The following is a 25,574-nucleotide window of genomic DNA, read 5'->3' on the forward strand; positions in this document are numbered from 1 at the left end:
GAACCTTCAGGTACAAGAAGCAGAGGGCGGTAGCACTCACTTTCATGAAGCCATATGGGTTTTATTTGTACAATAAGTGGGTTTCTGATGGAAGGTCAGAGCTGGAAAGGAGCTTAGGCATCCTTGAACTTAACCCTTTCATTTCCCAGAGGACTTAACAGAGACTTGAGTCAGTTAAGTATCTTTCTCAGAGCTCATACTGCTAGGAAGTGGTAGGGCTGGGATTTGAACCCAGAGTCTTTGATAACATGTCCATTGCCTTTGCCTATCTGGCCCCGTCTTTTTGACAGAGGATGATACTGAGTTTCAGAGGAAAGAAGAAAGGAATGAAACAAGTATTTACCAAGCACCTACAGTGTTCCAAGCACCATGCTAAGTACTTTAAATATATTTATCTCCTTTGATCCTGCTGACAACTTTAGGAAGGGAGGTGCTAGTATTATCCCCATTCTGAAGTTGAGGAAATTGAGGCAGATAGGTAAGGTGACTTGCCCAGGGTCATACAGCTAGTGGCAAAATCAGAATTTGAATTCAGATCTCCAGCCACTAAGCCCAGTGTTCTTTCTAATTACTTGCTCTGCTACGTGGTAATTTTTTTTTAATCAAATTGGTAACTATGGAGGTAATTTTTGTGATTTAAAAGAATTGGGTGACAGTCACTTTAGTGGTATTAGTAGTGGCTGTAATTATTGTTGTGATAAAATCTCATCAATCATTTCATCCAAAAGGTAAGAACGAGATAACAGTGATAACTATGCTAATATATGATGATGATGATGATGATGATGATGATAATAATCATAATAATAATACTTGATATATGATAGAGAAGAGTGGATAGGGCATTGAAATTAGGAAGACCTGGCTTTAGTTCCTGCCCCAGAAACTTCTAGCTGTGACCCTGGTTAAGTTACTTATCCTTTGTCTCCCTCAGTTTCTTTACTTGTAAAAGGCAGGGGTTGGTCTAATTCTGGTTTGGACATCTCCTCGTTATGTAAGAGGTGGACTTTGAAAGGTAGCCAGAAATTAATAATTAATAATTATGACTAATTATATTAATAATTCTACTATCAGTATATTGATTATTAATTAATTTAAATTTTTATTAATTTGTTTTTATTTATTAATTTAATATTATATAATTTAATAACAAAATTGATTTAATTAATAATTTTATTAATTTAATTTTAATTAATGATTATTAATATTAATTATTATTAATATTAATAATTATAAGCTCCTTGAGGGCAGAGGACTCATCTTTTGCTTCCTTTTGTGTTCTCAGCACAGTGCCTGGCACATAGTAGGTGCTTAATAAATGTTTATTGATTGAAGGAGAAGGGAGGTTTGAGGCCATTCTAGGCCGGGGGGAAATGGGCATTTTCATTCCCATGACTGGTTTGGTGGGAAAGGGATGGCTCCATCATTCTCGGGCAGAGGAATCTTCTGTCAGACGTGGGTCAATTGACAGACATTTATTTATTTATCATTCATTATCTGCCTGGCACTCTGCAGTCCCCTGGCATACAAAGGGTGAAAAAAAAATAATGCCCTGCTCTCAAGGAGCTCCCATTCTATGGGAGGGGCCAGCATGTACAAGGTGTACCAAAAGTCTTAGCTTAAGACTGCACTTAGACTTTTGGGACACCATGTATAAAATATAAGAAAAATAAAATATATGAAAAATAACATAATATGCATAAAATGTAAGAAAAATAGTAACACAAGGTGATTTTGGGGAGTGGAGAAGGCATTTACTGTGGGGTAGGAGGCAGAATCAGGATTTGAGCTTTGAAGGGAACTAAAGATTCCAAGAGGTAGAAGAGAGGAAGGTGTGTAGTCCAGGCATGGGGCACTGTCAGTGCAAAAGCGTGGAGGCTGGAATTGGGAGCGTCATATAGGAGGAACGGCATGAGGGCTGTTTTGGCTTAGATGTTCAGAGTACAGTGAGGGGACTGTTGCACTAATTCAGTGCTAAGCACCCTGCCTGGCACGCGGTAGGTATATAATAAGTGCCAACGGACTGACTTTGTATAAGACGGAGCCAGGTTATAAAGGGCTTTAAACTCCCAAGTAAAGGAGCCTCTGGAGGTTCTGGACTGGGGAGTGACATGGTCAGATCAGTGCTTTGGAGGGATGTAAGTCTAGAAAGGCAAGTTGAGTCCCGACTGTGAAAGAGCCTTTAATAGAATAATAATAATAATAATAATAATAATAATAATAATAGCTAGCATTTATGTGCCAGGCCAGGGGTGGGGAATCTGTGTCATCGAACAGATGTTCTGTGAGGTTTGGATTCAGTCAAAAGGCTGCACTTGAGGACCTAGAAGGCCATAGGCTCCCCACCCCCGTGCCAGGCACTGTGCTAAGCGCTTCACAAATACCGTCTCTTTTGATCCTCACGGCAGCTTTGCGAGGAAGGTAAGATTATTATCTCTGTTTTACAGTTGAGGAAACTGAGGTAGAGGCAGGTAAGTGACTTACCCAGGGTCACACAGCTAGGGAGTGTCTGAGGCTGGATCTGAAGTCAGGAAAATGAGTCTTCCTGACTCCAGACCTAGCGCGCTGTGCACTATGGCGCCCCCAGCTGCCCATGTTAAGAATTGAGCATTTAAGTTAAGAATGTTAAGCCCATGAATTTGGTGCTTAACTTGTGGGCACCAAGGAGCCAGTGAAGTCCTATGAGCTTTAACACAGGTACTAAGCAGTTGGCTAAACCATCCAATTAACTAAGTAATTATTAATTTAATTGTGACCAAGCAAGCTATTACTAATTGTTAAATTAATTACCAATTGATTAGTATTTAATATTTATTTGTTTATTAGTTTTTGATGGCTTTTTGTTTTGTTTTTGTCTGGATCCATGATTTCGGCAGTATAAAAAGCACCCTGCGAGGAATTTTTCCTACCAGTAATCTTAGAAAATTGTCTGAAACACTTAGAGCTTAAGCCACAAATTTAGTCACCCAGCCAGGGTGAGTCTGAGGCAAGACCCGAGCCCAGAACCTGCCTCCCAGGTCAGCTCTAGTCACTATCTTATGCTGCTTCTTCAATTCATTATTCTACATTTTTTTCCATCGTGGACCAGACCCCTGACTTCATGGGCGGAGGGAGTTCCTGGTGAGAAAAGCTCCTTTATCAATGTGTAGACATTATGCTGAGACTAGAGTGTTAGCTATTAATTAGTAGTAATTAGTGCTTATAATCCCTCACATTTCTGTAGTTCTTCAAGGTTTATGCTGGTCCTGTCAAAGCAAGACTTCTCTGCTTCTTCCTTCCTCCTGCCTTTTTTTTTTGTGAATACAGATATATTCTCAGCTTCGTTCTATCAGAAGCTTCTAATTTTACAAGCCCTGCCCTAGGGGAATAAATAACAACACTTACAGCCAGTGGGGTTAGGGTTGTTAACAATAATTAAAAAAAAAGACAACATTAAGGGTTGTGCTTGATAATAACAATAACTATAGCGATAGAGGTAAGAAAGGTTGGGGTTGGTAACAGTCTTACTAACAACAACAGCTCTTACGACTTACTAGCTGGCATTCCTAGAGTACTTTCAGGTTAGGAAGCACTTCACATCTGATTCTCACAAGGCCCGGGGACTCTTGAGTTCGGCTTTCCACGCAGAGTTCTTCTGAGTTTTTTTTCATCGGATCGTTCGATCTAAAACCGAAGTGAGTTATTCACTGCCAGAGGCCCAGATTGTGCAGTCCAGACTTTCAAGGGATTGGGATTGACGTGTTAGCTTCCCTTAGTGGGGACCAGGTCCCTAAGTTTTCTGTTCTTACTGATATTTATGAACGAGGTTTGAGAAAAAGCTAGGTCTTAGGAGAGGTGAGTTTCAGGGTCTATTGGAGTTAAAGCCCAGTCTGATCCATACTTATCCTTTCTGCAAAGAAGTAGATTTTTGAATGTGGGGCAGCTAGGTGGCCGCCATAGTGCATAGAGCGCCAGGCCTGGTGTCAGGAAGATTTTATGTTTCTGAGTTCAAATCTGGCTTCAGACGCTTCATGGTTGGTTGACCCTGGACAAGTCACTTAACCCTGTTTGCCTTAATTTTCTCATCTGCAAAAATACCCTGGAGAAGGAAATGGCAAATCGCTCCAGTGCCCTTGCCAAGAAGACCCCAAATGGGGTCACAAAGAGTTAGACACGACTGAAACAACTGAACAGCAGCATACTAGAAAGCCTGCTGGATCTCAGGTCAGAGGACCCGGGAAACTGAGCATTACCAGGATGTGCTTGGGAAAGTCATTTCCTCAGATTCCTCATCTGGAATGAGGACAGGAGAAAACGAGCATTGATTAAGTACCTACTGTGTGTCAGGTGTCAGAATTTTACAGATATGTATATTTTGTTTTTGTTTTTTTGGTGAGGCAATTGGGGTTAAGTGACTTGCCCAGGGTCACGCAGCTAGTAAGTGTTATGTGTCTGAGGCCGGATTTGAACTCAGGTCCTCCTGACTTCAGGGCCGGTGCTCTATCCACCGCGCCACCTAGCTGCCCCCAATATTTTTTCATTTGAGCCTCTCAAGAACCATGGGAGGTAGGTGTTACAACCGAGGCAGACATAGGGGAAGTGATGTGCCCGGAATGGATCTTAGAGAGAGCACTTGAGAGTTTCCTTAAGCCCAGCGAGGCTAGGACTTGCCTAGGGTCGTATGGGTAGTGTCAGAGGTAGGATGTAACCCAAGTCTTCCTGATTCCAGGTCCAGGGCTCTTATGTGCTGTAGTACCAGCTGTGAGTGCTTCCTCCCCCCCAAAAAATAAATAACATAATTCAGTGCTTTGCACAGTGCCTGGCATACATAGGTGCTTAATAAATGTTAGTTGACTGACTAGATATACTGCTATGTGTAAAAAAATTACCCTCTGTTTATTTTATATTTGACTCAGTGCTTAGTACAGCGTCTGGCATACAGTAGGTGCTTAAGAAGCGCTAGTTGGCCTAACTGATTAGATATACTATTATGTGTAAAAAAATTATCTTGGGTGTATTTTGCCTTTAATTCGGTACCTAGCATAGTGTCTGGCATACAATAGGCTTTTAATAAGTGCTAGCTGACCGACTAGATCTACTATTATGTGTAAAAAGAATTTACCTTGTGTTTATTTTGCGTTTAACTCACTGCTTAGCGCAGTGTCTGCATTCAGTGGTGCTTAATAAGTGCAGCTGACTGACTGTCCATACTACTGTATGTACGTGTAACCTCCCCGATAGAATGTCAGCTTCTTGAGGGCCAGGGACTGTTGGTTTCTGCTTTTGTATCTCCAGCATCTAGTGATGTGCCTGACACCTCTTCCTCGGTGGGTCACTCTCTCTTCTTCTCTCTTGAGCGTATATGGACACTCTGGCTTAGAAAGACAAAAGTGATCCGCTAGGAACTGACGTCCCATACGGATCCCAGGCTCATGGGACCGGCTAGTCTATAGGTTCCCAAAGTGGGTGATACCACCCCCTGGGGGGGGCACGCTGAAACGATGGGGTGCAACTGGGGGGCCGTGAATAAAAATAAGGGGGCGGAGAGGCATAAGGAAAGAAGAGAAGAAAATTTTGGAAAACCTTTCGTGCGTGTTTCAGCTGTTGTGTAAAAGAGTGAAAGTCATAGTGATGACATTATTTTCCATATACACACACAAAATGCAAGTTAGAACCAATTAGTGGTCAAGTCCACTGACAGGTCTTAACAAGCAAGTGTTGGGAGGTATGCATGTTGTGCATTGTCGGGAAGTCCAGGATGCATTGTGGCAGGAATATGTGCGTGTAATGACTTGTTTACAATATGATGCTATATGACACAATATTGCATCATCCAAATTTCAATACAGGAAAAAACCCACAAATTTATAATAAATTATTAAATTTAAGATGCGTTATTTAAAAAAATTTATATTTTTTTGAAAAGACACAAATTAAAAAACTATTAAAGGGTTAAAGAAAGTGGATTTCCGGGGGGGCGCTGAGTAATTTTTCTTTTTAAAGGGGGTGGTCAGCCAGATAAGTTTGGGCACCTCTGGTGTAGTCCACCCCCTCTCATTTTATGTTGAGGTTGCTGGAGCCCTGATAGGTTTTTAACTCACCCAGGATCATGCTGGCGATTTGGCTAAAGGCTTTTTTTGGCTTTCCAGATCAGTTGTTGTACCTTTTTTTCCATGCCTGCCCTTCAGAATCTGGCCAGCCTCCTCTTCCCAGCCCTGGGAAGAGTCAGGAGCAGAAGAGGAGGTAGGTTTGGCCCTTTGGTCATTGGCCAATGAAGGCAGTAGGGCCACTAGGAGCCCCTGCTCCCTTTCTTCTCCCAGTGCCCTAACCCAGGTCCTTTCTCTGACCACAGAATGTCCTGAAGGAGCATGCTGACGATGATCAAAGCCTGGCAATCACTGGTGTGCCTGTGGTCACGTGGCCCAAGAAGACAGCAAAGGTGAGCAGTCACCAGAGTGCCTGTGGGGCTTCAGGGGACCTCCCTGACCCTGGGTATCCTCTTCTCTTTTGCTGAAGCCAGTGGGTGGGTGGAATAGTCTCTTTCCACGCTTCATTGGTCGCTTTCTTTTCAACAGCTTACAATGCTAAGTGTGTTGACTTTGGTGTCCAGGGGGCTCCACCATGGGGCGTGGGGGGCGGGAGGGGGATTCCTTCTGCCTGTGCAGGGGTGCAGATGATGAGTGCCTTCCTCTCCCTGAATGATCCGTGTCCAGGCCCTTCCTTAGAAGTTGTGTCTGGCAGCTTCCTACGTCTCTTTTATTGATTTATGCCTAGGAACGCAGCATTTGGGTTGTCCATCTCTTATGCTCTGCTCTTCCTCCTTGACTGGACATACATGTCTTTTACCTTGAAGGTGGTAATAAGCCACAGCCTGTGTTCCCTCACTACGTGCGCCTCTCCACCACCCGTTGGTAGATTGTATTTTTGTGTGCTTTACCCATGAAACACTAGTGTGTGATCAGAACAGACCCACTGTGTGCTCAGGGGAGTGATGTGGCTGGCTTGACAGGCTCGCTCCGTGCTGGTCAGATTCCTGGTTTGTTTTTTTTTTTATGTTTTGAGCATACAGTCCTGTCCTGGCAAGGTAGGCTCTGGTTTCCACTGCTGGTGTCCCCCGGTCCCCCCCTTAGTCCTGGGATCGTTTTAACCCCATCACAGTGTGTGTTATTGTTGCTACATTAGTTCTTCTCGGTCTTGGGTTGATTTTTCTTTTCTTCTTCGTCACTGACTTTTTTCAAGGGTCCCTGGTGGCTTTGGGTGAGAAGCCCCCATTGAAGGAAATAGGGCTAGTAGAGTAGTTTTGTCCCTTCTCTGTCTCCCTAAGTGTTGAGGCTTCTGGGGAATGGAAAAGATATCCTTGGCTGTCATGGGGGGCTAGGCATCCAGGCCAGAAGAACCGTGGACCACACTGTCCAGACTCCCCATCAGCTGGGAAACGGCGTTAAGGCAGCTATTGATAGAACATGGGCTCCTGAGAGAAGAAGCCCTCAAACCAGCCAGAAGACAGCTCACTGCCACCCTGCTCTCACCTCAGGACTGATGGAGGGACCCATGTGAGTGGCTCAGCCTGGACGTGGGCCATATCCTGCCAGGGACCAGAAACAGCGCCCTCATCTTGGGGCTGGCTACTCTTTCCAGCATCAAGACCCAGTAGACTGTGAGATGACTTCTGGACTGGGGAAAGGAGGAGAGATGGAAGGAATACAGTCTCTTGGAGATTCCCACTGAAACTGGTTATATAAAAGCCAGTGCCTGGAAATGTTTGCATTATGGAAATGACTCAAAATCCACATATTCCGTGTGTGACTTTGTGCAAAGCGGTTTTTCTTTGTGGGACTCAGTTTCCCCCATCTGCAAAATGAGGGAGTTAGATTGGAAGGTCTCTGAAGTCCCTTCCAGCTCTGGGTCAGGGAGCTTGACCAGGAGAGAAGCGAGAAAAGGGCAAGGGGGGAGGGAGACTTGTTGATACTTTCATGCCCTTCTGCCTGAGGTTGAGGGGTGAGGGTACGGGTCGTTAAGGTACAAGCTCATTAAAGAAGCGACTGTTTTAGCTTTTTGAGGCTTTGAGGAAATGGGCTGGATGAAAGATCAAGGCTACCTGGGAAGGATGTCATGATCCCTCCTCCCTTCCTCACCCCCTCCCCCTTGCACAGATCTGGTTACTGCCTTCTGTAAGTAATAAGTGATTAGTGCTGAATGATGATTAGTTAAAAAAGAGTACTTTGATCTGACACCTTTCTGGAAGGAGAGTGCAGCCTGTTTCTGGAAGCAGTTAGTGGCTGGGAGGTCTCGACTAATGCTTTGTCTCTAACAAAGATGCTGTCTAATCACCATCATCCCGTATTTACCATAAATTACTATTTCCCCAGAAGTGGTGGTGGATCTGTGTCTGGCTGGACTGTCCTCTCCTGGCCTCATTCCTTTTTTATGTCCAGCTGGTAGGGTCAGTTGGGGGTGCCGTCTGCAACCTTAGAAGCTGATGGGGGCCCCTAGAGAATTGAACCCACGACCCCTGGCTCATTAGCCCTCTTCCCCCCTCCAGCTGACCTGACTGGCCCTATCTAATCTCTAGATGGAAAAGATCCTCCTGGATTTATGGATGGAACTGAGTCAGGAGAGGAGAGAGAAGACTGGTTTGCCTTAGAAAAGAGACTTTTGAATGAGATCTGACTATTGTCTCTGGAGGCTAAAACACAATGCCACTTGAATTCTCCTTACTGGTAGTTTTTCTGGAAGAGTGAGGCAGGAATGGTTGGAAACAAGGACCTCCGGCTTGGGGTGCGGAGATGGGTCTGGTTGGTGTGTCTTGTGTGTGTGGCTCCTTTGGGACGTGTTTGTGACCACCTCAGCCCATCCTGTCCCTCATCCCTAACCCCCAGCTTCCTTCAGGCCCTAGCTGAAATCCCACCAGAGAGGCAGGAAGCCTTTCTCCATTTCCTTTCATTCTACACCCTTTTCCTCTGCTGATTATTTCCTGTTTGTCCTATTTCTATCTTGTTTGACTGTTATCTCCTCTGTCAGACTGTGACCTCCTCCAGGGCAGAGACTATCTTTTACCTTTTTTTGTATCCCCAGGGCTTAGCCGAATGCCTGGCACATGGTAGGTGCCTAATAAATGTTTATTGATTGACTTCCCTCACCACTGATGAACGTTGCATAAAGTAGCATGGCATTCATTTGTATACATGAAGGCACCTCCCAGACTAGGTAGTCTAAACCCCTCCTTGTGCAGATGAGGAAACTGAGGCCTAAGAAACTAAGTAACCGTCATTCTCCGACGTCCTGATTTCTTCATTTGTTCCTCACAGAAGGTAGACGGTGGGTATGTGGGGGTTAATTGGGTCATGGCTACAGGACTGGCAGGAAGGGCTGGGTTGGGAATCTCTAGGACTTAACTAGCCTGTGTGACCCTGGGTAAGTCACTTACCTTCTGAGAGGCATCATGGTACAATTGGAAAGGCTATATAGAATTTGTGTGTGTGTGTGTGTGTGTGTGTGTTTGTGTGTTTTTTGGCTAGGCAGTGGGCTTAAGTGGGTTCTCCAGGATTACACAGCCAGCAGTAGTCTGACGTGGAATCTGAAGCTAGATTTTTTCCTACGTCATTTCTGGCGCTCATATGTTATCATATGTTGAGTTAAAAATCTGCCTGGCCCATGGTTCCAGTTCCGCCTTCCGGGGCCGAGCGAGACCATTCTGATCCCTCTTCCATGTGAGAGCCTTATCGATATTTGACGATCCGGATTATTGCATCTTTCCCAAGTCTTTTCTTCCATCCAAACTTTTGTGCTTCCTTCATTTGCTGCTGGGATGACGTGGTTTCTAAATCCCCTTTTCCAGAGCAGCCTAGAAACACTGGCTGTTGCCATTATTAACCTGGATAACCTCCTTGGAATTCTGGTGCTCCTGTGAGGGAGCGAGAAACCCTGGCTTGGGACAGTTGGGCCGAACAGTGGCTCCCCAGGGTTCTGAGGCAGTTGGGACTATGCGTGGGTAGGGGGAGAGGAAGTGGATTCTGAGAATGAGCAGAAGCTTTGGGAGCATTTCCGCCCTGTCATGGGAGAGAGCCCCTGGGAGCAGGAGGCCGGTGCAAAGGGGAGGAATTCCAGGCAGAGAGCAGCCAAGAGACATGAGATGTGTCTGAGCAAAAGGTGGAAAGGCCTCCCTAAGGCGAGGAGGCAGCTGGAAGTTGGGGAGGAAGCCAGGAGGGAAAGCGGAGCCAGAGAGATTGGAGAGAAGAAAGAGGCAAGTGGAAGTAAGATGGGTGGTGGGGTGGGAGAGGGGGAAGGAGAGGGCCCAGAGGGAGGAGTTGTGGAGGAGTTCTAGCCCAAGGGCTAGAATCTTCCTAATGGCAGACTGAAACCCAGCCATGCAAGGGCTTACAGAGGTTTGAGCCTAAAGCAAGTGCTGGTTATTTTAAAACAAATTGCAGCAAAAATTTATAGCAAAAAATAAAAGGTTACTAGTAGGTGGCTCAGTGGATAGAGCACCAGCCCTGGAGTCAGGAAGACCTGAATTTGAATCCAGCCTCGGACACTTACTAGCTATGTGACCTTGGGCAAGTCACTTAACCCTTATCACCTCCAAAATATAAATAAGTAAATAAAATAAAATAAAAAATTAGTAGATGGCTCCCTTATTCCGGGTAAGATCCTGGAGGCATCTTGGTATAGCTTCCAAAACAGAACTGGATTTGGAGACAGGTGACCTAGGCTAGGGTCAAGTCTTGTCTGCTGTTTAAGTTGCCTGGACAGCTTTGGCTAAGTGGATTGACCTTACTGACTGAGCCTCACTTTCCTGTCTCTCTGAGGTGTTAGCTCTGCCTATCCAGGGACCGTTAGAGGATCATCATAGATTTGGAGCTCCGAGGGGCCCAGAGAGGTCAGGGGCATGGGGAGAGCAGGCTGTACACTTTAAAACACTCCTTATGTGTGACTCCTTATCAGACCACAAAATTTCATTACAGTGGAACCATTGAGGACACAGCTCTTGGAATCAGTGGTAAGGGTATCCCACGGCCGGGGGCATCTCAGTTCTTATGGGGTGGTGTGGGGATATCTATCAAGACTGAATGTGGAATATTAAAGATGGTGGTCTAGCCTGAGTCCAGATTATTTAAGGAGCCAAACCACACTCCTCTTCCTCCCTTCTTCCTCTCTCTCTCATTCTCTTCCTTCCTCCTCTCCACCCTTCTGCCCTTTCTCATGTAGGTGGCTCAGTGGATAGAACACCAGGCCTGGAGTCAAGAAAACTCATTTTTGTGAGTTCACATCAGGCCTCAGGCACTTCCTAGCTGTGTGATCCTGGGCAAGTCACTTCACCCTGTTTGCCTCAGTTTCCTCATCTGGAAAATGAGCTCGTGAAGGAAATGGCAAACCACTCCAGTATCTTGGCCAAGAACTCCCCAAATAGGGGCAGCTAGGTGGCTCAGTGGATAGAGCTCTGGCCTTGGAGTCAGGAGGACCTGAGTTCAAATCCGGCCTTAGACACTTGACACTTACTAGCTGTGTGACCCTGGGCAAGTCACTTAACCCCAACTGCCTCAGCAGAAAGCAAAAAGAAAAAGAATGCCCCAAATAGGGTTGTGAAGAGTCAGATTGACTAACTAAACGAGAGTGGGTAAGGTGTGGGGCACTGTCAGAAATAGAATAGAATCGGGTAAGATGCAGTTCCTACTCAAAAACCATCCTTGGCTCCCCACTGAGCTTTGAGGGTCCTCTGCAGTCCACCTCCCACCCGTCTTTGTGGACCTGAACCAGTCTCCATTCTGGCCAGACTGCTGCCAGCAGTCAGTTTGCTGGCCCATCTCCCTTGGTGGACCTTTGCCCATGGGCCTCCACCCTCCCTTCTCATCTCCACCCCTAGCTCAGTCTCCCCCCTAGCTGGGCCTCCCTCCTCGTCTCCATCCCTAGCTTGGCCTCCCGCCTCGCCTCCATCCCTGTAAAATGGGGAGGGGTGTTAGACTAGAGGACAGATCTAAATAAATCCCTTCCTGTTATAAATCTGTGATGGTTGGATGACTGGAAGAAAATGTAGCCAACCCAGCCAACATGCCAGCTGAGGCTGACAGGGTGTGCAGCGTTCCACAGCCATAGTCCCCCACCTCTGCAAAGAAGGAAGGGAAGTCAGCACAATTATTTCCAGCAGATGATGGGGTGCACCAGAAGGGGATGTTACCAGGATTTCTTCAGGATATAATATTCTTCCCTTGAACCGGTTTTCCTCTATTCAGCCGTTGCTCTTTCTTGGGCAAAGGGATTGTATCGTGGGGAAGAAAATGATCGGTATGAAGTCCGAGGACCTGGGTTCAAATCCCACCTTTGCTCCTTACCATTTGGGTCATCTTAGGCAAGTCCCGTGCCTCTGTTCTCTCCTCTGCAGAGTGAGGGGCTTGGATCAAACCTTTGAGATGAGGCCTCTTCCCAATTAGAGCCCTAAATTCTCGTGTTAGTAACAATGGCCAACATCGCCCTGTAAGATTCTTGTATCAAACCTGTGGGTCAGCAAACGGAAGCTCAGAGAGGCGGCGTGCCCATCACGGCACATCTGGGAAGGGAGAAAACCCAAGAAAACCCTGTTATGGCTTTACCTGGTTATTGAAGTAACAACGAAAGACAGAGGTCTTTGAGCGCAGGGACGCTTGGTGTGGTGCCTGGAGTAGGTAGTTAATGCCTGTCCTGTCTCTAACAGCTGCCTATCTGTCTCCTATCGATCTATGTATCCTGTCACCTAGTTCTGTCTTTGTCTCTATCATCTTCTTCTCTGTCTCCTATCCATCCATCCTTTTAGCTAACCGTCTCTCTTTCCATTCTTTTCTGTCATCTCTCTACCCTTCCATCTGTCCATCTGGCTATCTGACCATCCGTAGCTCTCTATCCATTCATATCTCTGATTCTTTCTTCTCTCTTTCTCCCCCTCCCTCTCTTCTCTCTCTGTGTCCTCTATCTCTGTCTTCTCTCTGTCCTATCTCCTCTCTCTCTCCCTCTCCTCTCTTTCTGTCTCTCTCACTTCCTCTCCCCTCTCTCTTCCTCCCTCTGCCTCCCTCTCCTCTCTCTCCCTCTCCTCTCTTTCTGTCTTTCTCTCCCTTTCTCCTCTCTCTCTCTCCTCTGTCTCTCTATTTCTCTTCTTCTCTCTTCCTCCCTCTTCCTCCCTCTGCCTCCCTTTCCTGTCTCTCTCTTCTCTCTTCCTCTCCTCTCTTTCTGTCTCTCTCTCCCTCTCTCTCTTTCTTTCTCTTCTCTCTCTCTCTCTTCCTCCTCTCCTCTCCTCTCTCTCCTGTCTCTCTCTCTGTCTCTCTCTCCTCTGTCTCTCTCTCTCTCTTTTTCTCTTGCTCTCTCTTCCTCCCCCTGCCTCCCTCTCCTCTCTCTCTCTCTCTTCCTCTCTCCTCTCTCTTCCTTCCTCTCCCTCTCCTCTCTCTCTCTTCTCTCTCTCCCTCTCCTCTCTTTCTGTCCTCTCTCCCTCTCTCTCCTCTGGCTCTCTCTCTCTCTTTCTCTTCCTCTCTCCTCTCTCTTCCTTCCTCTCCCTCTCCTCTCTCTCCTGTCTCTCTCTCTCTGTCCTGTCTCTCTCTCTTTTCTCTTCCTCTCTTCTCTCTCCCCCTTTCTCTTCTCTCTTTCCTCTCTCTCCTCCCCCTCCTATCTCTCTCTTCTCTCTGTCTCTCCTCTGTCTCTCTCTGTCTTTCTCTTCTCGTTTCTCCTCCCCCTCCTACCTCTCTCTTCTCTCTCTCCCTCTCCTCTCTTTCTGTCCCTCTCTCCCTCTCTCTCCTCTGCCTCTCTCTCTCTTTCTTTTCCTCTCTCCTCTCTCTTCCTTCCTGTCCCTCTCCTCTCTCTCCTGTCTCTCTTTCTCTGTTTCTCTCCTCTGTCTCTGTCTCTGTCTCTCTTTCTCTCTCCTCCCCGCCCCCAGCCCTGCCGCCTTCCCCGTCTCCTCTCTGCCCTCCCCCTTTTGGCCTGAGCCTATGACTTATTCAGCTGAAGGAGCTCCAGCTGAGAGCTTGCCGTTAAGGTGTGGCTTTGCACCTTCTCAGTAGGATGAGGGGCTGAAGAGACTGGGCACGTGTAGCTTGGAGAAGACAGGAGAGATAGCGAGAGTCCTCCTCAAGCCTTTGATGGTCCTCAGTGTGGAAGAGAGCTTCGTTTTGTTCCATGGGCCCCAGGGGTCAGCTGAGGGGGAGGGGAGCTGCAGAGGCCTCTTAAGTCTCCCTGTTGGGAAGACCTTCCTTGCCATTAACTCTGTCCCCAGGTGGAAGGCCCTGGCTTCCCCATGCTTGGAGGGCTTCAGGCAGAATGGATGACTGCCTTTGGGGTGTGTTCTGATGGGATTTGTATGGGCTCCACCAGGCGGCCAGTGAGGTTCCCTCCAGCTCTCCAATTCTGTGATTTAGGGGGCAGGGGTATTTTGCGTCCATCTATATAAATCTCTAGCACCCAGTTGGTGTCTAATAAATGAAATGCTTAGTGATTCTTTTAGAGCCTCACAGAGATGTTGTATGACTTTGCCCAGAGTCGCGCGGCCGGTCTGAGTCAGAGGTCTGCTGGAATCCCTCTCCTATGGCGCTGAACCTGGCTCTACCCATTAGGCAACACTGCCTCTAGTTAATAATAACGGGATCTTTCCACTCACTATACTGCACTCACCCTTACCCATTGCATCCAAGGGCAGGGCTCCCAGGGTTCTTGCCTTTCCTCTTCCTCACCCCCCTTTACCTTCTAGAGCCCATCCCCCTTTCCCATCCTTTACCCTGACCTGCTTGGCCTTCCCCCCGCCCCCATTTGAGCTCACTTCCTTGGGCATCGGTCAGCCGTAATACCCTTTAATTAGCGTCTGCCACCGAGGAGGAGCCCCCAGCTCTGCGGCCAGCGTTCATCATGACAGAGACAAATTCTCCTGAAGCGATTGAGATGTTGTGGACTCGGGCCTTTGGTGAAATAATTAGAAAACCAGGCGAGGTGCTGTCACTGAGGGGCTCTCCATTATCGGGATTTTATTTACGGAACAATAGCGAATCCTTCAGACTTTGGCAACTTCTTCAAGTGTCATCTTATCTTTTCCCGTTTTAAAAGGAGACATCCGATTGCCGACATCTGTTTGTAATAGGTTGTCATGGCCCCTTCCCTCCCTCTGGGGTGACGGAGGCGTGCCTGGGGGAGAGGGGATGCTTCCACCTTTGAGTGCCTGTTTGTGTCTAGGCTGCTGGCACTTCTGGCGGTATTCAGCGCCCATCTTTGGACAAGTCAGGCATGGTTAGCGCTTCTGGGATTGCAAGTGGTGGTGAGGTGGAGAGAGCGCTAGACTTGAAGTCAGGGGACCCAGATTTGAATTCTGCCTCTGCCTCTGACTGTCCGTGTGACCTCTGTTATATAAAATGAGGGAGTTGGAATTAGATGGTCCTTAACGCCCTAGTCCAGCCTTAAATCTATGCTCCTATGAACAAGCATTTATTAAAAGTTCCTACATTGTTCTCAGGTTGGAGGGTACAGAAACCAGAGACAGGCCTTGCCCTCTAAAACTAATCCACTCCCGCCAGCATTTAGTAACCCCCGACTGACTGGCTGCTAGATGGTGGAGTGGAACGAGTGTCCAGCCTGGAATCAGGAAAACTCGCCTTCTAGTGTTCAAATCCAGCCTTAGACACTTCCTAGCTGTGTGACCCTGGGCAAGTCACTTCGCTCTCCCTTTCCTCTCCCTGGGTCTCTGTTTACTCATTTGTAGAATGAAGGGGTCGGACTGGACAGCCTGTGAGTCCCTTCTAGTTTTAAATCTCCAATCCCACGGACTTGTATCGGCCCATCCCTAGTTTCAGCTCCCCCAATCATGTTTGTGCAGGATTTTTCCAGGGTGGCCCAGGTTCCGTAAATGAGCCAACCAGTCAGCAGGTTTTTATTAATTGCCTAATGACATGGGGAGACAAAGACAAAAAATGAGGTCTTTCCTGCTCCCACAGGACCTTATATTCTGGAGGAAGAAGATGGCCACACTACTGATATGTATGTGTATGTGTTTATCTACAAGATAGATACTCAGGACATACAAGGTGATTTGGGAGTAAGTACTGCTGGGGAAGCAGGCTAAGCCTCATGTAGGAGATAGTATTTGAACCGAGTTCGTGAGGTAGGAAAGGGAGTACATGGGGGCACAACCTGAGCAAAGGCCTGGCAATGGGAAACTCAGTGTCTTCTTTGTCTGGTTTTTTTTTTTTTGGCTAGGCCGTGGGGTTAAGTGACTTGCCCAGCGTCGCACAGCTAGTAAGTGTTATGTGTCTGAGGCTGGATTTGAACTCAGGTCCTCCTGAATCCAGGGCCGGTGCTCTATTCACTGCACCACCTAGCTGCCCCTCAGTGTCTTCTCTGAGGAGCCTTCTCACTAGAAGGCTGGTTTGGTGATCCTGATAAGGGGGTGAAGGGGAGGAAGGCCTAGGGAGGTGTGCTAGAGTCCAGGTGTGGAAGTCTCTAGAAGCCAAACAGAGGCACCTGTGTTGGATTCTAGAGGCAAGAGGGAGCCATCGGAGTTTCCTGAGGGAGGGAGTTGGCGCGATCAGATCTACAAGACTTGCTTTTAGGCCTTGGAAGAGTCAAGAGCTGGTTGCTGGTCCCTGGAGGTTGATTTTTTTTTCTTGGGTGTTGACTTTGGAAATCCTCACCCCCACCCCCCACCCTCTACCCCAACCAGGGCCAGGGTGAGGGGGCTTTGCTCGGGTGGGAATGGAGCTACACTTGTTGTGTCCTCTTTATTCACGATTAACTTGGGTTGTGGGGAGGACTCGAGGGGGGAAGTGTAGTAAGTGGGGGCCTCAGACAGGAGCCAGGGCTGTGAAGGAAACGGAAATCTCCCCCGTCAGCCCCAGGCCAGTAAAACTGTTGAGAAAGTGAAAGCAAAATCAGACTGAAGGAAAGAAAGTATTTTAACGGCTGTCCCCCTGCCCACTCCCACATGTGGGCAGGCGAGGAGGCCGGGCTTTCAGCCCCAAGTAGCTGGTGGAGTGTACAGTTTCAGAAACCCTTTGGGTTTCATCTTTTTAGGATCAAAATTCTTTGTCTTCTGGGATTTTGGAGATGGTATGGTGCGTGGGGTGTGGGTGCGTGGGTTTGGGGTTAGGGGGTGTGTGTGTATGTATGTGTATGAGGGAGAGAAAGGGAGAAAGAATGAGAGAGAGAGAGAGAGAGAGTGGGAGGGAAAGGGAGGGAGAATGAGAGAGGGAGAATGAAAGAGAGAAGGGAGGAGAGGAGAGGGGAGAGACAGAGAGGAGAGAGATGCTGCGGGAGGGGTCACCCATTAATGTTTGGCCGCCACCAATGGTTTGGTCCTGGGTGAGGAGGAGGGCAGGTGACCAACCTGGAAGAAAAGTCACTGAGAAGGTGTCTACAGCTAAAGCCCCCGGTGTTTCATCGCACAGTCAGCAAGTGGTCATTGAGACTTCCTGCTCATCAATTACTGGGCTAAGTGCTGGACGTACAAAGAAATCACAGCAGTTGTTCAGTCCTGTCTGAATCTCCATGACCCCATCTGGGGTCTTCTTGGCAGAGATCCTGGAAGTGCTTTGCCATTTCCTTCTCCAGCTCATTTTACAGATGAAGAAACTGAGGCCAGCAGGGTGAAGTGACTTGCTCAGGGTCACCCAGCTAGGAAGTGTCTGAGCCTGTATTTGAACTCAGGAAGATGCATGAGTCTTCCTGACTCTAGGCCTGGCGCTCTGTCCACTGCGCCATCTAGCTGCTCTGTCCCTGCCTTCTGGACGCTTGCATTCTAACGAGGGAGTTAACATGTCCAAGTAGGTATCTACTAGATACGTACAGAATAAGGCCCCAGCAGCTGCAGGGACTCAAAAGGGCCTTCTGTCAAAGGCAGCATTTGAGCAGTCTTGAAGGAAGCCAGAGATTCTAAGAGGTGGGAATGAGGGGGTAGGGCATTCCAGGCAGGGGGCACAGCCCAAGCAAAGGCAGGGAGACCGATGACAGAGGCCGCTGGCAGTGATGCAGGGAGGCTGGGACGAGGGCTCTGCCTTCTGGCCTCCCCGGCTGCCCTCTAGCCTTCGTCCCCCTCTATGGTAGCCCCTTCCTTCTGCATGGTCCCCAAGTCATCCTAGGCATGTTTTGTTGGTACATAGCTCTTTTCAGGTTGTCTCTGCCCTCGAGGGCGTCCCCGGTGCTTGGCCCTGTGGCTGGCTCGTGGTAGGCTCATAATAAGTGCTTATTGACCGATGGTGTGACCACAGGTAAGTTATTGGGCCTCTGTGGTCCTGTTTCCTCCTCAGTAAAATGAAGGCGTTGGATTGAATGACCAAAAGATGCCCTTCCCCTTCTCGGTCTAAGATGGCGTGAGACCGTTCTTGCCTTTCTACTCTGTCCAGCTGCCGGGCATTATGGGCATCACTGTCGGGACCAACCTCTCCCTCCCTTATCCATAGTGGGCAGCACATGGAATGCCCCTGGGGGCATTATTGTAAAGGGCTGTTCATCCTCCCGTGACCTTCTCTGAGATTAGGCATCCTCTGAGAACGTGGGATGGAAACTAAATTTTTTTGGGGGGGGGCGCTAGGCAATGGGGTTAAGTGACTTGCCCATGGTCACACAGCTAGTGTTATGTGTCTGAGGCCGGGTTTGAACTCAGGTCCTCCTGACTCCAAGGCCAGAGCTCTATCTACTGTGCCACCTAGTTGTCCCTGAGATTAATTTTTTAGCACTAAAGAAACCAGTGCAAGGAGGGACCCTGCTCTTCCCATCCTTTCTCAGACACTTAGCAGTACGACCCTGGGGAAGTTAGTGTCTTTCTCTCTGAGCCTCAGGCTTCCTCATCTGCAAAATGGGGATGATAATAGCCGCTCGTGTCCCCTTTCCCCTTTTTCACAATTCTCAAAAAAATTGTTATTTATTTTTAACTTTTTTTTTTTAATTTTGAGTTCCAAATTCTCTGCCTCCCAGACCTCCCCTGGCCACTGAGAAGTTAAGCAACACGACATCAGTTATGCATGTGAAATCATGCAAAGCACATTTCTTCATAGGTAATTTTTCATAGCACTTTGAGGCCGGCCAAGCTCTTTATTAACTCATCTGATCCATACGACGACTGTGTGAAGGGTGGTGCTGTTATCATTCCCATTCTACAGATGAGGAAATTGAGGCAGAGAGGGTTTGTAGGATCCCAGAAGTTGAGCTGGGCTGGATCTTCCCTCTTTTAATGATTTCCTGTTTTTCCTGGATAGAGTGTCTTTGCATGTATTTGTTGGTGTGTTGCTCCCTCCCCCGTTAGACTGTAAGCCTCAAGGGCAGGGACTGTCTTTTGCCTCTTTTTGTATGCCTAGTGTCCTCATCTGGCCCCTGAACCCAGATGGCTCTGGAGGAGAAAGTGAGGCTGGTGACTTTGCACAGCCCTGCCTCACTGTAATCTTTCGGATGTCACGGCATCGCCTCCCTGACATCACGGTCCTCTTCAAGAACGAAGGACAAACGACAGCAGTCTCTGTGCTCCCTAGCACTTAGCACAGTGCCTGGCATGGAGTAGGTGCCTAATAAGCGTTTATTGACCGACTGACTATGCAGGCCGACCCTCTTGTTTTCCACAAGCTGCTTCTGCCCTATAGCTGGCTTGCGTGCCCTGTGCCTGGCAGTTGGCTGGCCTGGATGACAGGCTGTGGGCGCTGTGTCCTTGTTAGAGTGGAAGTCCCTTGAGGGCAGGACCTGTTTTTATTTCTGTCCTTGTTTTCTCAGTGCCCTGCATCCAGGAGGTGATTAATAAATGCTCATCGAATTGTTATTAACTGTTTAGCAGGTGATTGGTGAGACGTGGCCCCTTCCCCCGGTCCTCAGAAGGGCTTTCAGCCCCTGGGGCCCAGGCGGCGGCTGTGTGCTCCCCTAGCAGAGGGGCCCTAAACGCTTCATCCCCCGTCCCCCTCTCTGTCTGCCAGGGCAGTCGGGTGGTGTGGTGGGTAGAAAACTAGACTTGGGCTGGGAATCGAGAAGGCCTGAGTTCAGATCCCTTCAGACCCTGGGTGAGTTGTCTCACAACTCTTAAGTCTCAGTTTCTTCATCTTTAAAGTGAGGATAGCACTTCCCTGCCAGGCTCGAGATGAGTGGCATCAGATAAGATCTCACATACATGTTCTCTTTGGTGTGGTGGGTATAGAGGAAGGGGAAGAGGATATTTTAAAGACAGCTATTTTTTAAAAAAAATTTATTTTCCCCCAATTACATGTTCAAACAATTTTTTACATTTTTTAAAAGTTTTGAGTTAAAACAGCCATTTTTTAAATGGTTAAATAAATAAATATAAAGAGGATAGATGCAAAAAAAAAGAAAACATAAAAATGGTTGCATTAAACAGGGTTAAGTGACTTGCCCAGGGCCATACATGTAGTAAGTGTCTGGGGTTGCATTTGAACTTGGGTCCTTCTGACTCCAGGGCTGGTTCTCTGTCCACTTGGCCCCCTAGCTCTCCCAGCTGGGCCTGTTTTTGAGAGAATGGAAACCCCTTGGCCATTTAGTCTGTCCCCAAGAAAGTGTTCTCGTGGGCAGTGTGTAGGTGGTCGAGATTCAAACCCAGTTCGTCTGGAGGCGAACTGAGCTGTCTTTCTGATGCCCAGCAGCTGCTCTCCTCTTTTCCTTCTTCTAGGGACCAAGTTACTCAGTTGTGTAGAGAACACACAGTATTTTAATCCTGGGTGCGTAGATTTAGGACTGGAAGGGACCTCGCTGCACAATTAGTGACCGACTCGTGGAATTTTTTTTTCCCTTTTAGGTAATTGGGGTTAAGTGACTTGCCCAGGGTCACACAGCTACTAAGTGTCAAGTGTTTGGTCTGAGGCCGGATTTGAACTCAGGTCCTCCTGACTTCAGGGCTGGTGCTCTATCCACCTCGCCACCTAGCTGCCCCACCTCATGGAATTTTCAGGGTGGAAGCATCTCACAGGACAGCTATTCAATTTTAATTTCATTTAATCCATTCCAACCCTTTCATTTTACCAATGAGAAACCAAGTCCCGGAGAAGTTGTGACTTGTCCAAGGTCACGTGGGTAGTAAGTATGTCCAAGGGGAGATTTGAACCCAGGGCCTCTGATGCTGTCCCTTCTGGTGTTTCCTCCATTTTTGCCTCCTGCTTTTAAAGCTCAGGCGGCCCTTGTGCATTGGGGCCCATTCCTCTGCTGCCGCTTCTCTTTGGAGGAAATTGGGGTGGGCAGTCTGGTTTGGGGAAAAAACAGTGGCCAACAGTTGCCTGTAATTCAAAATATTCATTGAATTTTCAATAATGGAAGTTCTGATGGTAGGGCTAGCTAGCCGAAGTCTAATAGGATCGTAGCATTAGAGGGGGAGGGCCCTTGGAGGCCCTCTGGCCCAACCCCTTCATTTTTGTTGTTCAGTCACGTCTGACTCTCCATGACCCCATTTGGGTTTTTCTTGGCAAAGATCCTGGTGTGGTTTGCCATTTCCTTCTCCAGCTCATTTTACGGAAGAGGAAACTGAAGCAGACAGAGTTAAGTGACTTGCCCAGGGTCACTTAACTCTAGTAAGTTATAGATTTGAACTCAAGTCTTCCTGACACCAGGCCCACTGCCCACTTGGCTTGTAGTGGGTGGTTGATAAAATCGTATCAGTTGGTGGAAAGAGAGGATCACTAGTAATTGGGGGGGGGTGTCCCCAGAATTAATCAACAAGCCCTAACAAAATGCCTACCAGGTTCCAGGCCCTGGGGGAACAAAGACAGAAATGAAACCTGCAGCTGGGGAGGATCCAGGAAGCCCCTTCTATAAAAAGGAGCTTTGGGAAATCTGTGGATGTCAAGAGTAGGGGTGTGGGCGGGGGAGAGCGTTCTAGGCATGTTCAGAAGGCCCAGAGACTGCAGATGGAGGGTCCTGGGTGAGGACCGGCAGACAGGCGGGTGTGGGGTGTGAAGAGGAGGGATGCATGGAAAGGCTGGGAGGGCAGGCTGCAGCCAGCATGTTGGGGCTCTATGGGCTGATCTAGGTCAGGGCTGTGCTCTCCAGGGGAGCTCACGTACACTACCCGGTGGAGTACTACATGGGGTCTCTGGTGCTTTGGCACACATGTGTGCACAGGTCACTTCCCTTTAGAGAATGCAGTGTGGAGTGATGGAAAGGACCCTGGCTTTGATGTCTGACTCTAGCTGACCAGCGCTGGCTCGCTAGGTGAATGCCTTCCCTCACTTCTCTGGGCCCCACTTTCTGGAAAAGGAAGGCATTGATGATGCCTAACGTCCCCTCCATGAAATAAGCCTTTTGGGAGAGCTGTCTCTTTAAGAGCAATTGTGATCCTTTTTAGAAGCTTCCACAAGATAAATGCTCTCTCTTTGAGCCCTGCAGAAGGGCCTCCCCAGGAGGAAAAGACATCCTTGGGAGGAACATTAATAATTTCCTTAAGAAAAATCTGTATGTTTTCCTCTGTCAGGCCCATCCTTTCCCACTCTGTAGCTTCTCTCCTGAACCCCAGGGCCTTGGCTCTCTACCAGCTCAGATGTGCTATAAACATCCCGCCTTGGTGACATTCTCTACCAACTTTCGAATAAATGTCTCTTTTCCCCTCCCCTCCTCCCTCATTAACTAGCCCTCCATTTTTTTAAGCTAGTAAAAACACACAGACAAGTAGGAAAATAAATAAAATCAGCATTCTTTTATTGCTTGCTAAGCAGAAATCATTTACCTTAGGCAAGTGGCTATTTGCAAGTGTCCCAGCTTTCCAAGGTGTGGGAGATTCTTAGCACCTTCACAAAACAGCCTTTCTGTGGGGCTCAGAGGATATTCAGAGATAACTTAGTCATAACTGACTTTCGAACCCAGATTTTTTTTATCCCCAGGGCCCCAGTGCTGTCTGTGGTACTTAGCTGACAGAAACGGCCAGAACAGGGGCTATTATTCAGCCGTAGACTTCTTGGCTTAGTGGATAGAAAAGTCAGAAGGACCTGGGTTCGAGTCTCATCTCTGACGTGTGACTGTGGACAAGTCCCTTAACTTCTTATTGATCCAAGGGCCTCTAGGATGTTTTCCTGTTTGTTTGTTTGTTTTTTTAATAGTGGTGGAGTCACAGGTGTAACCCTGGTATGGAGACAGGAGGGGTCCTGCATGAGGAATAGTGACGCAGGATGCAGGTGCCCCATCTTGGCCTCGGATGGTCCCAGGCCTGGACTTGGGAAGCCTCAGTTCAATTCATACATTCCTTTGACATTGGTACCCGTGTAACCTCGGACAGATCGCTTCTTTTGCTTTGGTCTCAGTTTCCTCATCTGTCAAATAAAGGGTTTGGACACTGACCTCTGAGGTCCCTTCCGCCTCCAAATCTAACCCTGTGAATGTCTTGGGACTTGCAGAACACATTCTGTGCTAGAATGCCACCTGTCTAATGGGTGAACTGCTGTCTGTGCAGATGACGCAGACATGTGTCACAGCAAGTGATGTGGACCCAGGAGAGGGCTGGGAAAAGTGCCACAAGGTTTGCAGGCCCCTGTGGGGTCATTTTCACACGGAGGAGGGGAGATGGGGCTTCACGGAGGAGGCGGCAGCGGCCTCTGGATTTCAGCTGGGCACTTGAAAGAGATTGGGAGAGAGTGGAGTGTGGGTGTCTGCAGGGGACCTGTGAGCCAAGGACTGTGGTTAGAAGATGGGAACTGTCTGCAGGTGGAGTGGGCTGCTCTTACTGGAGCAAAGCCTCCCAGTGGGGGTGTCAGATGATGTTCTGTCCTTGGAGGTGATGAGTGGGTCTCTGCGTTCCTTCCAGCCCTGAGATTCTGTGATTCCATAGAGGGGAGGGGGCTCCTGTGGAAAAATAATCCATTAGTTAAAGGGAAGGAATTATAGAATAAAGTACTCTTGGAAGAGAAAGGAAGAAAATGAGCTTTTATTAAGTGCCTACTGTATGCCAAGTCCTTTACGAATAGCCTTCTCATAACAACCCTTTGGGTCAGGTGCTGTTATTATACCCATGTGACACTTGAAGAAACTGAGGCAAACAAAGATTAAGGGAGTTGTCCAGGGTTACACAGCTAGTGTCTGAGATCAAATCTGCCCAGTGATCTATGCTCATGCATACACATCTGTGTACACACACACACACACACACACAACACACACACCCCTCAGGGAATGGAAGAGAATAAGATCACAGAGGGCTTTGCATGCCAGAATCAGGCATTTACTCTGTGTGTGTGTGTGTGTGTGTGTGTGTGTGTGTGTGTGTGTGTGTGTGTGAGTTGAGGTTAAATGACTTGCCCAGAGTCACACAGCTAGTAAGTGTTATGTGTCTGAGGCCGGATTTGAACTCAGGTCCTCCAGAAGTCAAGAGCCCTATCCACTGCGCCACCTAGCTGCCCCTAGCATTTGGCTCTTGCTTGGGAAGGAGCCCAACTTTATAGTTCTCCAGATCATAAACTGCAGTGCTGATGGGGTTTAATGGGGCTGAATGGCCAGAGCACTGAGCTTGGGGACACCTGGGTTCAGATCCCCCCTCCCACATTTCCTAGCTCTTCAGTCAGATGAGATTCACTTCATCTCTTAGCCTCAGTTTCTCCATCTGTAAAATGGGAAATATTGCCTGCCTGCTAGGATTTTTCAGAGACTTCAATTAGATAATGTCTCTAATGCTTTTTGTAAACTTTTTTCCCCCAATGTACTTCTTAAGAAAAGATTCTGAACAAAACAAACACCAAATAACAGGAAGTTTCAACATACACATTTTAGAACCAAAGGTAGAGGATTGTGTATGAAATTGAACATCTCTGTTAGGTACCTAATGACCTTTTTTTTACGTACATAATGACCTCAGCGGTAATTTTCAGACCTATCCCACTTGTCTGTGCTTCTTTCTGGCCCTCCTTCTATTCTTTGTGAACTTTAAAGTACTATGTCAGTGTTATTTTTGTTATTATTATTATACCCTTATTGGCTGTGACAGTCTATTTGGAGACTTTGCCCCCCTGTTCTTGGGAGCTGAATAGAATTTATAGACACTAACCATTATAGCCAACTGTTTCTTTTCCTTTCTTTTCTTTTCTTTTTTTTTTAAGCTAACTCTGTTCTCTGTGGTTGGAGTATGAAGTGTGTTGATGAGAGAGGGCCTTTGATGGGCATTTTTCTCCTGTTCACACCCATGCGGACTTTGTCATGTTGGTTATGGATAGGAAGAAGAGGGAAGGGAAGAAGGGCAGTGTGGTGCAGATAGGAGGCTTGGGTTGGAGTCATGCCTCAGACACTTGCTAGCTGTGTGATAATGGCCTGGCCAGTCCCTCATACTGTCTGGGCTCCTGTCTCATCATCTATAAAATGGGGATCATATCCCCAAGAGTGCTTTTTCACAGGACTATTGGGAAAACCACATGAGAGAATGAGTGTAAATTATACTCTGCATACCTTTCAGCATTCTGTAAATTCAACTCTTGGGGTTATTAGGATTATTTTTAGAGAAACAGAGAGTGGGTTGTGGGAAGAGGGCCAGACTTCAGTTTTCTCACCTGTAAAATGGATTCAGTTATACAAACTTAGACAAATTGGCTGTATGTCACTCTGGGCAAGTCTGTCACTTAAAAGCCTCTCAGGCCCCCCAAGGCAGGTCTGGAAGATTGTAAATTGCTGAACACAGGAGCTTCTTTAATAGGAGCTCCCTGGGCCAA

The 25,574-nt window shown here is 47.7% G+C and overlaps 1 protein-coding gene across 1 annotated transcript in view; it reads left to right on the forward strand.

Moving 5' to 3' along the window:
- KDM2B (lysine demethylase 2B) overlaps positions 1 to 25,574 on the forward strand; it is a 137,692-nt gene that overhangs the window by 81,175 nt on the left and 30,943 nt on the right. Inside the window, exon 13 of the mRNA XM_078154287.1 lies at positions 6,332 to 6,418. Coding sequence (XP_078010413.1) covers positions 6,332 to 6,418 — 87 coding nt within the window. The remainder of the gene's footprint in view (positions 1 to 6,331; positions 6,419 to 25,574) is intronic.

The sequence above is a fragment of the Phascolarctos cinereus genome, unplaced genomic scaffold (assembly GCF_003287225.1).
Source record: "Phascolarctos cinereus isolate Bilbo 61053 unplaced genomic scaffold, phaCin_HiC Scaffold_4;HRSCAF=312, whole genome shotgun sequence".
Taxonomy (NCBI): domain Eukaryota; kingdom Metazoa; phylum Chordata; class Mammalia; order Diprotodontia; family Phascolarctidae; genus Phascolarctos; species Phascolarctos cinereus.